The sequence below is a fragment of the Homarus americanus genome, unplaced genomic scaffold (genome assembly GCF_018991925.1).
Source record: "Homarus americanus isolate GMGI-L3 unplaced genomic scaffold, GMGI_Hamer_2.0 scaffold1024, whole genome shotgun sequence".
NCBI classification, from domain to species: domain Eukaryota; kingdom Metazoa; phylum Arthropoda; class Malacostraca; order Decapoda; family Nephropidae; genus Homarus; species Homarus americanus.
In genome coordinates this window covers 1,800,359-1,814,166 of record NW_024715228.1, presented here as the reverse complement: position 1 = coordinate 1,814,166, position 13,808 = coordinate 1,800,359, and the positions used below count along the sequence as shown (strand labels likewise).

General features: G+C 41.8%; 1 protein-coding gene across 1 annotated transcript; it reads right to left on the bottom strand.

The window, feature by feature from the left end:
- Window positions 1-11,385: 11,385 nt before the first annotated feature.
- LOC121857139 (cuticle protein AMP3-like) lies at window positions 11,386-12,737 on the bottom strand. Its single transcript, XM_042353033.1, has 3 exons — window positions 12,685-12,737; window positions 11,890-12,098; window positions 11,386-11,770 (listed from the first exon to the last, which is right to left on the bottom strand). The coding sequence occupies exons 1-3, from the start codon at window positions 12,691-12,693 to the stop codon at window positions 11,575-11,577; spliced, it is 414 nt and encodes a 137-aa protein (XP_042208967.1). The 5' UTR covers window positions 12,694-12,737; the 3' UTR covers window positions 11,386-11,574.
- Window positions 12,738-13,808: the final 1,071 nt, after the last annotated feature.

Here is a 13,808-nt window from a genome sequence, read left to right as displayed (position 1 = left end):
GGGGGAGGAGGAGGGCTGCTTGTATGTGGGGGTGTGTGTGGGGGAGAGGGGTGCTTGTATGTCGGGGTGGGGGGAGGAGGAGGCTGCTTGTATGTGGGGTGGGGGGGGAGGAGGAGAGAACAGGTGAAAGAAACAAAGCAAGAGAAGTAAGGGCGGAGGAAGAAGGGAAAAAGTGCAAGGGAAAGAAATGAGAGAGAGAGAGAGAGAGAGAGAGAGAGAGAGAGAGAGAGAGCGTTGGTCACTGGTCCACTTAGGCTGCAGGGAGTGACGGAGGAGATGGTATTATCTTTATTGTTCAGGTTAATACTAGAAACTGTGTGTTGTGTGCGTGCGTCTGTGTGTTTTGTGTGTACGTGTGTGTTGTGTGCGTTTTGTATGCGTGTGTGAGACGACCTACCTAGACCCTCTCGCCACCCACACCTCGCCTAACACTCGCCACCTACACCTCGCCACCTACACCTCGCCACTAACACTCCCCGCTAACTACACCTACTCGCCACCTACACCTCGCCACCTACACCTCGCCACTAACACTCCCCGCTAACTACACCTACTCGCCACCTACACCTCGCCACCTACACCTCGCCACCTACACCTCGCCAACACACCAAAGGGCTAAAGTGATTTAGCTGTTTTCAAGTAAATGAGATTAATTAAGCTTATATAAAAAGTCCCTGGAATACTTTCATGGTTAGGTTAAGTTAGGTTAGGGTAGGTTAGGGTCTGAACTAGCCTAACCTAAGTGAACATTAATTTTTCTGACTAAATAATAATAATGCTAATAATAATAATAATAATAATAATAATAATAATAATAATAATAATAATAATAATAATAATAATAATAATAATAATAATAATAATAACTAACAATAATAATAATAATAATAATAATAATAATAATAATAATAATAATAATAATAATAATAATAATAAAATAATAACAATAACTAACAATAACAATAATAATAATAATAATAATAATAATAATAATAAAATAATAATAATAATAATAAAATAATAATAATAATAATAAAATAATAATAATAATAATAATAATAATAATAATAATAATAATAATAATAACAATAATAATAATAATTAAGTATTAATAAAAGAACTAATTACTCAGGTCTCAACACAGACTACGGGATCATGGCAGTAAGGCGTATTGAACCAGTGGGAGTAAGAACCTATAAACACCGGCTAATGAGGGAGAGATCATACTAGATAAGGGTTATTCAGGCGATTTATTAACTTAACTTACCCAATTAGTTTTGACGTCAGGGATTAATTATTGACTTATTTTCGTTAATTTGTTTTTATTTATTATTATCAATTTTTTTTTTGGGTGGGGGGAAGATGTAGTTATGAGAGGGTGGGGGGATGGTGAGGTGGGGGGAGGGGAGGAGGGGTCGTGGGGAGGAAAGAGGATAGGAAGGGTTTGATAGGATAGAAGAGAATAACATAACAACAGCTCCTGGTTTTTAAAGGATAACATAAGGAATCTGTAGGAACCATTTAAGGTAGAGTATTGAAGGACATGTTTGAGGGACTTGTGAAGGTGGCAGTGATTGAGGGGGGGTATTCAGATGTGGCGGTACTCCCTGAATACAAACACCTCGATCGCTCACCAAACACGTCTAACCTAACCTAACCTAACCTAATCTAACCAAACCTAACCTAACCAAACCTAACCTAACCAAACCTAACCTAACCAAACCTAACCTAACCAAACCTAACCTAACCAAATCTAACCTAACCTAACCTCATATTTTCTCGTTAAAAAGGATAGAGAAGATAACTTTAAATACGTAGATAGAATAAATGAAGGAAGAAAAAAAATATTGAAAGGAAGTGGGATATAGTACAGAGGTGACATTGGTATTCAGGTAGGTGATTAGATCTGACAGGTAAACAGATAAGATTAATTAGGATGATTTATACACGAACAGACGAATTGATTATATAAAGACGATAATATAATATAATTAATAGAAAAGAAGAAGAATAAGGAAACACGTTAATAATAATAATAACTTAACAATAACGATAATAACGATATAATAATGATAATAACGATATAATAATGATAACAATAAACGATATAATCAATCTTATAGTAACAGTTGATGTAGTGATGAGAGATAATGAGGGGGGGGGGGTAGATTGCTTATAACTCTCCTTGCATAAGCTATAAGACCTCATAATGCATGTAGTAATCATAGATGGTGGTGATAGTGGTAGCTAGTGGTGGTGGTGGTTGGTGGTTGGTGGTGGTGGTTGAGATGGTGGTTGGTAGTAGTGGTTATTGATCACTTGGATAGTAAGGAGTACTGAGATGGCCGATGGTTAGTGTGATAATGATGTGATTAATTATACAGTAATGTACAGTAGTCTCTCTCTCTCTCTCTCTCTCTCTCTCTCTCTCTCTCTCTCTCTCTCTCTCTTCCAGTAGCGGGGATCAGGTTCTCGCATCAGTGATTCTCTAGTTACCTGCTGCAACTCTGGCTAATTGACCATCAACGCCCTCAATTAATTTTTTGGTTCTGGCTCTTCCTCCTCTTCCTCCTCCTCTTCCTCCATCCCTCCTTCCAATCTTCTTCCTCTCCCTTCTCCACTTCCTTCTCCTCTTCCTTTTCTTCTACCTCCTTCCCCTCTTCCTTTTCCTCTTCCTCCTACTCCTCTTCCTCTTCCCATCGCCGTCTCAGAAACTCATTACTCTCACCCTACCATACCCTACAGTAGAACCCCTCCTCCTCCTTCCCCCTCCTCTTCCTTAGTCCTTCTCCTCCTTCCCACTCTTCCTCCTTACTCCTCCTCCTCCTTACCCATCCTCCTCCTTACCCATCCTCCCCCTTCCCCCTCCTCCTCCTCGCCCCTCCTCCCCTACGTAGCCTCCCATCCTCAATTCCTCACCTATTATAAAATGCTAAGTAGGTTCATAGTCTCTCCTCTCTGGTACTCCATAAACTGTCCCAGGTGGCGCTCGGTGATTGTTTACCTGGGATACACCAAAAAAAAACAAAAAAACAAAGAGCCTCGCCGTGCGTAATAGATTCTTAGTTCAACGTGATTTTTGTATTTTTTGATGAACTTTTGATCATGTGAAGTAAAGGGAAAAAATTATGTGTGTTTTCGAGTATCTTTTGGTGTTGAGTCGATACACACACACACACACACACACACACATGGGGCCACATGTAGTCGAAGTTGTATATAAGAATCATCAGTGTATCAACGTGGCGGACAAGCTCACCACATTGTGTTTATCGATGAACATTTCTCGAGTTTATCTTTTTCTCATTTGTTCACGTTTAATGGTAGTGACGGTTCTCTTGTCTCGGTGTCAAGATCATTTGTATGCTGGAGATTCATCTTATATCCCATACGACTACACACACACACGGTGATAATGGTGATAGTGGAGGAGTGTTCTCGGTATATGGTGTGAGCTGGTGGGTTAGTTACTCGCTCCAGCCAACACAGACACAAGTGACCCGGGCGGCGTCCTTCTGGGGTGGTGTCCCTTCCAGTTTCTCTTTCTCTCTCTCTCTCTCTCTCTCTCTCTCTCTCTCTCTCTCTCTGTTGAAGGTGATAATCAGAGTAAGTCTAAGCTTGTTCTATCCCCAAGGTAGATAATTGTGTTGTTATTTACTAAATGTTTATACAGGTTTATATTTGTAATATTATTTTTTTAAAGAAATAACCAAGTAATTTTTTTTAATGTACAGCATTGTATATAGGAGTAGCTATCATGTTATAGAAGACATAAAGAAAAATGTTATCTCCTTCCACAACACTGGTTAAGGGAGTGTGACTATAAATAGATTGTACAAAAGACGGCGATGACAAGAGGTGTAACACAGAGAAGAGGGACGCCATCAGCCGTTAAGATAAAGAAATCTGTCCTGGAAAACATAACAAACTTGACAAATTGACATGGGATTCAATAAGGGTCTTCAGCCACGCTATTATGGGGCAAGTGAGGTGTGAACCTTGAGTTGGAAACAGTGGTCGTCATGACAACCTGGATGGAGACGACCCCCTATCCCTGGAGGACAATCACTTCATCTGATCTCGCGTCAACCACTCAGGTCGTCCTCGTATTCATACCCAAAAATCTCCTCAATCTCGGTCTCGGTTTATCGTTTCGAGGCCATAACTTGTGATAAAATAATGCTACTTCAAGGGTTGTCACTCTGCCTTGCTACAAACTAATATCCTGTTCTTAATTATGGCAACATAACTCCTTAAGCTCCCTCAAGAAATTACAAAGTTCACGTGTACAGAGGCACCAGAAGTCCTTACTCCTAATGATGCAAAAGTTATAATGAGTTTGGTGGCGGCGTCTTTGTGCAACGGTGAAAAATTAACTAGTTGCTTTGCCTCTACTTCCGTCAAGATGACCTGGCGGAGGTAGAGGAAGGTGAAGAGAAGAGGAGGAGGGAGAAGTAGGGAAGGAGGTGGAAGTGGGGTAGAGGAGGATGGAAGAGGAGGGAGGATAAGGGAAGGAGAGGGGGGCGAAGGAAGGGAGGATTGGGGAAGAAGAAGAGAAGAAAGAACAATAGGCGATGAAGGCAGAAAGAGAAAAAATAAGGGAGATGGAGGAGAGGGAAAAGAAACAAAGTGATGGAGGAAAGGTAGGAAAAGAGGAGAGAGAGAGAGAGAGAGAGAGAGAGAGATAGGTGAGGGGGACAAGAAGGAGACCGCGGGTAGTGTCAACACGGCTGGCAATTGAAGCTTCAGGTCGCTGTCACTTTCATTACCCCAATTTGCCATCCGGGTGAAGTGTTCAATTGAGGAAGGCGGTCAAGGCGAAGGTGTGATGGCCACGCGCTCAGAAATAAACACACAGCTCACTTAGTCCTGCCATTCTCCTCCCCCCTTCCCCCTAGTTCACCTCCACCTTACTCCCCTCCCTCTCAACCCCCTCCCCCCTCTCAACCCCCTCCCCCCTCTCAACCCCCTTCCCCCTCTCGGATCAATTGATAAAAGGTTTTTCTGATCAGGTCTTCATTCACTTCTACGTAAGGCTGCTCCTGGATTCACTACAACTTGCTGCTGTTGCTGCTTGAGATTGATAAAAGAACAAAAAAAAATCAACTGCAACTCTCTATGAAAATATAAATGTTTGTCTATCGTGTCCAATTAAAAACTTCAAGTTGTAATTCAGTTATAAATTATATTAGTTTAAATATTCCAGTGTTTATGTTCACCGGTTTACTGGAATATATTAAAGTCGACCTCAGCTTTTTCCTGTGATTTCCAGGGACGTGTAAGTTGTCCAGTCAACATGTATGATCCTGACTGTTAGACAAGGCTACACAGCGTCCCTGGCAGTGTTTCAGTACAGGAAGGTCCGCCCTTATCTTATCTCTCATTCCAGTTCTCACATCTAGGGGCACCAGGACGCTCTTTCGTTTCCAGGGAAAACCAATATACTCACTATGAAGCTGAAACATTTAATATCAAATTTAATAATGTCATCTAGTCTTCGAAGAGCCCCGAGCAATCTGACAACACCGTCTCTTGTCTTCCTACGCTCCTGTTCTATTTTTGGTGAGCGTTTACGAGTTAACCTGTTGGAGGGGGGGAGGAGGGGTTGGTTGTCGTTTAGTGGAGGTCCATGAGTAGTGGGTAGCAGGACACAGCACTGACAGTAACACGGACACTCTACACAGCACGAACAGTAACACGGACGCTAAGAGCACATCCCTGAACCGGTGGAGGAAGGAGCTTATCTACGTTTATATTGCAGCAAAACAACATGGATGGTAACCAACCTCACATTGATAACACAAGAGTCGACAGAACCAGACACTGAAGCGGTGCAAGAGCTGCTAGTGTGTTGAGCTGTACCACACACACACACACACACACACACACACACACACTCTGTTCTCTTCTTTCATGTAAAACAGAATGGAGAGAGAGAGAGAGAGAGAGAGAGAGAGAGAGAGAGAGAGAGAGAGATGTTGCCATGGCGTCACTGGCAGGAAAAAAGTAATTACAAGACATTAACTCAAAAGAACTTCACCTTAACTCTCCTCTTCCTCCTTCCTCTACCTGACTTTTTATCTATCAGGATTTTAAACTTGAAACGCAATTCAAGAGAAGAGAGAGTCTCCTCGTTAGCTGGGTTGAGGATCTTAATGTGTACAGTAGGTATAGTTGTCTCACCACATTCAGATAACACACGTCTCGTAAAGAGTGTTAAAGAGAGCAGAGTTTGGCACAAAGTGGAAATCGTCTTTACTTGTTAAGACTCAAAACCTGTAAGATCAACAGCAAGTAATGAGTCACACCTACACCTGCACCCACACCTACACCTACACCTACTCCACACCTTCACCTGCTGCTGCACCCACACCTACACCTACTCCACAATTATACTTGCTCTACATCCACACTTGCTCCACACCTACACCTACTCCACACCTTCACCTGCTGCTCCACACCTACACCTGCTCTACATCCACACCTACTCCAAACCTGCACCTACTCCACACCTACACCTACTCAACATCTACACCTGCTGCTCCACATCTACTCCACACCTACTGTACACCTGTTCTTCTACCACTACCTGAAACACGTCACAACACCTACAATCTGAATCACAATCACCAAAACACAACACAACAACATCATCACAACAATACGTAATCAAGAACACTCTCCCAAGGTTGTGGAGCCATCAGTCAGGTTCATTTGACATGTACCCCCGCCCCCTCCTCCTTACTGTTCTCCATAATCGTAATAACACGTAATTCTTAAACCAATTAAACACGGTTCCTTGATCTGAGTTTTGTGTCCAGAGTTTCGTACAAATGATACATAATATAACTGTAAGGAAGAGTGAGTTACAGCGTGATAGTGAAGCAGGGAGAAGCAACACTACACGCCGCGTTTGTGTTGGAGTTTGACACTAAAATTTCAATGTAATATTTGATATGTGTGTGAGACTTAAAGTGCTTTGCATTATTGTGAACGTAAGAACTTGATATCTGTGATAAGATCATGAATGTATAATGTTTCTTCTCTTGAGCAGCTGTTGGAGTCTTCGTGTTTATCTTATCAAGTGTAGCCAAGACCAGGACACCAGAACAGTGTAGCCAGATTCGAGCTCTCCATTATACTGTAGTGTGTGTCGGCTGCCTTACCATCTACTGTGATCGAGACATTAGTGGAAGTTACGAATACTGTTTTTTTTTTTTTAAATTTAGTGTCGGAAAGGAAGAGCTTACGTGAAGCATTTTCGTGTGTGGGGTTTATTGATCTTGTAAGGGCAGGACCTGGTTGTTTGGTTCTAGATAACCTTACACTAAAGGGCGGACGTGTTTACCTTACACACTAGGGGGCGGACTTGTTTACCTTACACACTAGGGGGCGGACTTGTTTACCTTACACACTAGGGGGCGGACTTGTTTACCTTACACACTAGGGGGGTGGCTACCGGGATAATAAAGGCTACCTGGTCAATCAACAACAGCGGACAACACCTCTAATATTCCACCTGGGATTCTTTGCTAGATCACAACAACAAAGTTTGGGCCAGAACAGTCTTGGTTGAGCTAATTCGCTCCCAAAAATGTATCTTTACGATTTTATGTTAGACAATATGACACAACGGATGAACAATTATGACAACCCTACCGAGACAACAGGAGTCACTGTGTTCATTTTGGAATTTATTGATCCCCTCCGTGAAGATACTTTTTGGTTATAATAATAATAATAATAATAATAATTAACGGTTTATTGAAAAAATTCTGCAGCCCGGAGGCTGAAAATATACATTGGACATAAATGACTTATTACATACATTGGTGGTTTAACAAAAGCCTTCATTAGAGAAAGGTAAAGGAACATACAGTGAACATACAGATTAATGTAGGTGTTGAACAGCAAACTCTTAGTGTAGTAACTCCCTCCCAGATGGTGTAGTAGTTCCCTCAGATGTTGTTATGAGGGACCTGGCGTGGTGTAGTAATTCCCTCGCAGATGGTGTTATGAGGGACCTCACGTGTAGTAATTACCTCACAGATGGTGTATACAGGAGAGAGAGCAACCCCTCTCATACACACACAGGACTAACTCACTCTCTGTTCTCGTTAAGTCTGGCGTTTTGCTGGTCGAAGGTTTTTGACTTTGTAAAACACAAGTAGAACTATTATTCTCTTCAGTGTTAATAATATATTCATCTCACGAAAAATTCAGAATTCCTGTAGCTGTAGTGTATGTTGTGTATGTAGCTGTAGTGTATGTTGTGCATGAAATAGTGTATGTTGTGTATGTAGCTGTAGTGTATGTTGTGTAAGGTAGCTGTAGTGTATGCGTTGTGTATGTAGCTGTAGTGTATGTTGTGTATGTAGCTGTAGTGTGTATGTTGTGTATGTAGCTGTAGGTATGTTGTGTATGTAGCTGTAGTGTATGTTGTGTATGTAGCTGTAGTGCAGGTTGTGTATGTAGCTGTAGTGTATGTTGTGTATGTAGCTGTATAATGTATGTTGCCATCCATAATGTTCTATTTTGTTTTTGTCATTGGTAACGTTTGTGTTGTTGTTACTGTTATTAGTTGTTGAAGTTATCATTGCTACCACTGACTGTTGTTGCTGCTCTTGTTTCTCTAATTATCTAAAATATTTTTATTCTTGATGCTAGACTTCTCAATGTCGCAGTCGCTTCTGTTCACATTAATGTTCTTAACTCTAACTGTTCTTCCTGTCACTGATGCCACTCAGATAACGTCCACGAAGAGCGACTGATAATAGTGGTCCTCCCTCCCGTTATATCAAGCAGGAGCAGACACCTCTCTCTCTCTGTAACAAATAGAACATCCAAAAAATAAAAAAATTTAATTCATAGAAAACGGGAAAATAAGATGAAAGACACAGAAAACGAAGTAAAAACAAATAAAAATTAAATATAAAAATAACAAACAAGAAGACTGAACAAAATGAACACATTATCTCATTCTCTAGACAGTTTATGTAAAGCACAACTGATTTAAGCATCGCGGAGCTGTAAAGAGGAGCTATTAACCTGCTTGGAGGTATTTAATGGCTTTATAACGTTGTACGCAGGGTAGGATGAACTAAGGTCTCTTGTCTGATCATCCTGTGGTAAGAAGACGACGAAGAAGAGAAGAGAGAGAGAGAGAGAGAGAGAGAGAGAGAGAGAGAGAGAGAGAGAGAGAGACGCCCTAGTTAGACTTTACATTACTTAGTTTATGACATTAGTAAAGGCCAAGGAAGATACTAATATATTTCGTTTAGGTCAAGTTAGTTTAAGACCAGCTAGTTTAAGACCTAGCTAGTTTAAGACCAGCTAGTTTAAGACCTAGCTAGTTTAAGACCAGTTAGTTTAAGACCAGTTAGTTTAAGACCAGCTAGTTTAACACCAACTAATTTAAGATCAGCTAAGACTAGGTACGTTGGTCAGTTAGCCAGGTAAGTTGGTCAGCTTGCCAGGTAAGTTGGTCAGCTAGCCAGGTAAGTTGGTCAGCTCGCCAGGTAAGTTGGTCAGCTCGCCAGGTAAGTTGGTCAGCTCGCCAGGTAAGTTGGTCAGCTCGCCAGGTAAGTTGGTCAGCTAGCCAGGTAAGTTGGTCAGCTCGCCAGGTAAGTTGGTCAGCTAGCCAGGTAAGTTGGTCAGCTCGCCAGGTAAGTTTGTGTCAGGTAATCAATAAACCGTGTCTTAACTTCCCGTGAAACACTCAAATAACCAACACATGAGCTGCGTGACCTCAATTTCTTCTTCTTTCTTTCTCAAGTTTCAATATCGTCTCCAACTACACTCTGCTGTCCCTCATGCATCCTAACTTGACCTTCTTATCACCTCACTATAACTCTAACCTAACCTAACCTAACCTAACCTAACCTAACCTAACCTAACCTAACCTAACATTAACTAACTCCTATAACAACAGTAGACCGATAACTCTCACTTCATTTATGTTCTTAAGTATCGGTATATTAACTTTATATGGGTTAATAAAGCCTCTTATAATAATGCTAAGTTTTTTGGGGAGGAAATTTCAGAAGTTTGTTAATTTTGTTTTGTTGGAGAGAGAGAGAGAGAGAGACTATTATATATATTTGTTGATTCTGCCACACCTCTACCACTCACTCTTCCTTCCGCCCACTGTCTCCCACCTAACCCCCTCCCCCACCTACCCCCACCCACCTACCCCCCTCCCCCTTCCCTAACTTCAATAGTGTATCGTTCAGAAATTTTCTATATAAGGCGCCAGAACTCGAGCTCAGAAGAAGAGGGTGTGGAGCCAGGTAGCCGCAAAGTCCTTCATTAAAGACCAGTTAATCATGCAAGGCAGGTATATTTACCCCTTGGTAATTATAGTCTTAAGAAATGAGAGAACAGCTACTTAACAACCAGGTAGTTAAGTGGCAGTGAGTTAATGACCACCTAATTTACGTCCAACAAGGTGAAGGACAGACTGCTGGCGAGGACAACTTGTTAGAGGTCAACTGTTCGGTCAGGTCACTCACCGTCTGTCTCTTATATATTCTTACAGTTTTTAGTGCAGTGGGTATAGTCTTGACCTGTCCTGGGCACCCCTAGTCCACCCAGCTGTTGAGTGTAGTGTCGGCCCTTGTGTTCCGAAGGCTCAGTATACAGTGTGGTGTGTCCTCACTACACATAATGATCATTCAACAACTAAATCTTTATTGTTTTTGCTGGAGCCTCAATCATCTGAAGGACGCGGGAATAATGTAAGAAACTGTAGCTTCCTAAAATAATTAATATATAAATAAATAATATTTCCGCTGATTTAATAAACAAAGATAAATTTGTCTCCCCAGCAAGACGGTAAAATGTGTCCTACGTCAAAGATCAGGTCATGATGGTAATTCATATTCTTCTATGTTACCCTCGAAGGAAAGCCGCTCTCTCTTGGCCTCGACGAAGGCAATGTGGTCGAGGACGAACTGTGGATTAGGGTGAGGGAACTCGGGCTGGTAACCAAACTCGTCCTCTACGAACTGGGCCAAAGACACACTACTGTCCGCTAATACGGTTTATGAATCCTTAGTGGAGACGACAATACCACACCACATACTGTTATCTGCGTATAGTGGAGATATAGTTAAGAATATGCTGTAGATATATATTGGGGTGTATATAAGGTGCAGTCATATTGGCTTAAACTATTATGTTAAATATATATAGACACTCGTAATATATCTGCAGCAAGTTAGGGATCAGATATATAAAGGCTGGACACAATATGGCCAGTTAGAGGTCAACTGGCCAGAGATACCAACTAGTTTATGGACCCAGTTGGAGGTTAGAAAGGCCAATGACCACACAGCCTCACCTTATCACCATGTTTACCTGTGGTCTTGATAACATACAATGATCATTCATAATCCAAAACTTTATTCTGTTTACCTACATGATGGAGGTGACTCAGGAGTTACGTTCTATTGTGTAACTCTGAGTGAGAATAAATAGTTAAAGCCTTATACTATTAAACGTTGTCTGAGATTTATAAATAAGTTATCGCTGGTTCGGTAGAGAACATTATGGCGGGCAGGGTGAGGTGGTAACTTATTTCTCAACAGAATGGCCCTCTTGAGCCTTGCGCGTCTTCTCAGCCTCAGCGAAAGCGATCTGGTCGAGGACGAACTGAGGGATGGGGTGGGGGAAGGCGGGGGCCACGGGCAGCAGGTCGGACTGGGGCTGGAAACCAAACTCGTCCGCCACGAACTTGAGTGATGCCACACTACCGTCCTCCAATGGGTAACTGGAGGAGGAGGAGGAGGAGAGAGTTTGACTATAATTCAATCAGTTCCAAATTATAAATACTTGTATAATTTACACTATAATCAACCAGACGATGATATATAATTAGCAGGAGCTCACCTCCAGTAGCCGATGCTGTTGGTTCCGCCGTTCTCGCCCTGAGAGCCAGACACGTGCAACTTGATACCATTCTCCGCCTCGAAGTCGAAGCTGTGTGCGCCGGTCGCGTCTGGGTGATGCTGTTCGCTGTGCAAGATGGCGACGGGAGGGTCGACGAGGGGCTTCTTGTCTGCCAGGACCCCGGCCACCAACACCACCACTAATACAACCTGAAACACAACAAAACTACTACCACTAACTGAAACACAACTACTACTACCACCAACACAACAACAACTATCACTACCACGACTTTAGACAAATCTACCAATATCTAACATTCATTACAACGAAATCTGGTGAAATAAAACATAATAACCAACACTGCTTGAAACACATCAATAACAAGTACTTAGAACATCACAATGATAGACTGTTTCACAACTTTACAAATTACAAGGAAAGGAAACTATCACCAGTTGATTGTATTTTGAAAGACACTTGAAGTATTCCGTGACACCATTATCTTGCTGTTGTTGCTGCAAGCTCGTGTGTGTGTGTGTGTGTGTTCGTGTGTGCGTGTGTGTGCTTATCTTTCTGAGTAACTTGTCAGGAATTAGACGCTTTCAGTGTTTTACATATGTCTATATTCTCAACTAATTTGACCACCAAACCAAGCCCCCCCCCCCCCTTGAACCTCCCTCAAAATCACTGTCTTGTTTTAACCTCTTGTATACTGGAGGCGTCTTAGTGTTGAATCAAACTTCATAAATGGCGTCCCTGTAGTGAAGGAGAGTTAACACTAGAGTAACTCACCAGCTTCATGTTTGTAAGGTGAGAGGACTTAAGATCTCTGCTGGCAGGACCTGGGAGTGTCTGACTCTTTATACCTGCTTCCCTCTCCCTACCGACCCTGGCCAGGAAGGGGGTAGGGAGGGGGGCTGAGGGGTGCGTGAGGGGGGGGGTCTGGGTGGGGGGGGAAGGGGTAGTGATAAAGGCCCAGTTCTGCAGGAAGGTCAACAAGGATCCAGAGTCCTAGATTCACCTCCTCTGTTGTTCCCGTTTCGGAATCACAAGAGAGTATGAGGGTCAAGGCTGTTCAAGGCTGAGTGGCGACCTCAAACTCCGGAGAGAAACGATTGGCTGGCTGGCTGGCTGGCTGGCTGGCTGGCTGGCTGGGCTGGCTGGCTGGCTGGCTGGCTGGCTGGCTGGCTGGCTGGCTGGCTTCTCTTGTCCCCATTTACAGTGAAACCATATAACAAACTTCTCTTCATATATAACGGACCCTCGATATAACGGACGTCTATCTCCACATATTCCGTTAGCCATATGAGAGGTGACGGAGGCTGAGAGACTACTGATACTCGGGTGTACTCGTGTATCTGGACTTACTGCTAGGATGGCGGTTGTGTTTAGGTAGAAAGTGAACATTGAAGTTAGTATATTAAAGATAGTATTGAAGCTAGTATATTAAAGATAGTATTGAAGCTAGTATATTAAAGATAGTATTGAAGCTAGTATACAAAATATAGTATTGAAGCTGAAGTATATTAAAGATAGTATTGAAGCTAGTATACAAAAGACAGTATTGAAGCTAGTATATTAAAAGATAGTATTGAAGCTAGTATATTAAAGATAGTATTGAAGCTAGTATATTAAAGATAGTATTGAAGCTAGTATATTAAAGATAGTATTGAAGCTAGTATATTAAAGATAGTATTGAAGCTTGGGGTATACAAAAGATAGTATTGAAGCTAGTATATTAAAGATAGTATTGAAGCTAGTATATTGATAGTATTGAAGCTAGTATATTAAAGATAGTATTGAAGCTAGTATATTAAAGATAGTATTGAAGCTAGTATATTAAAGATAGTATTGAAGCTAGTATATTAAAGATAGTATTGAAGCTAGTATATTAAAGATAGTATTGAAGCTAGTAT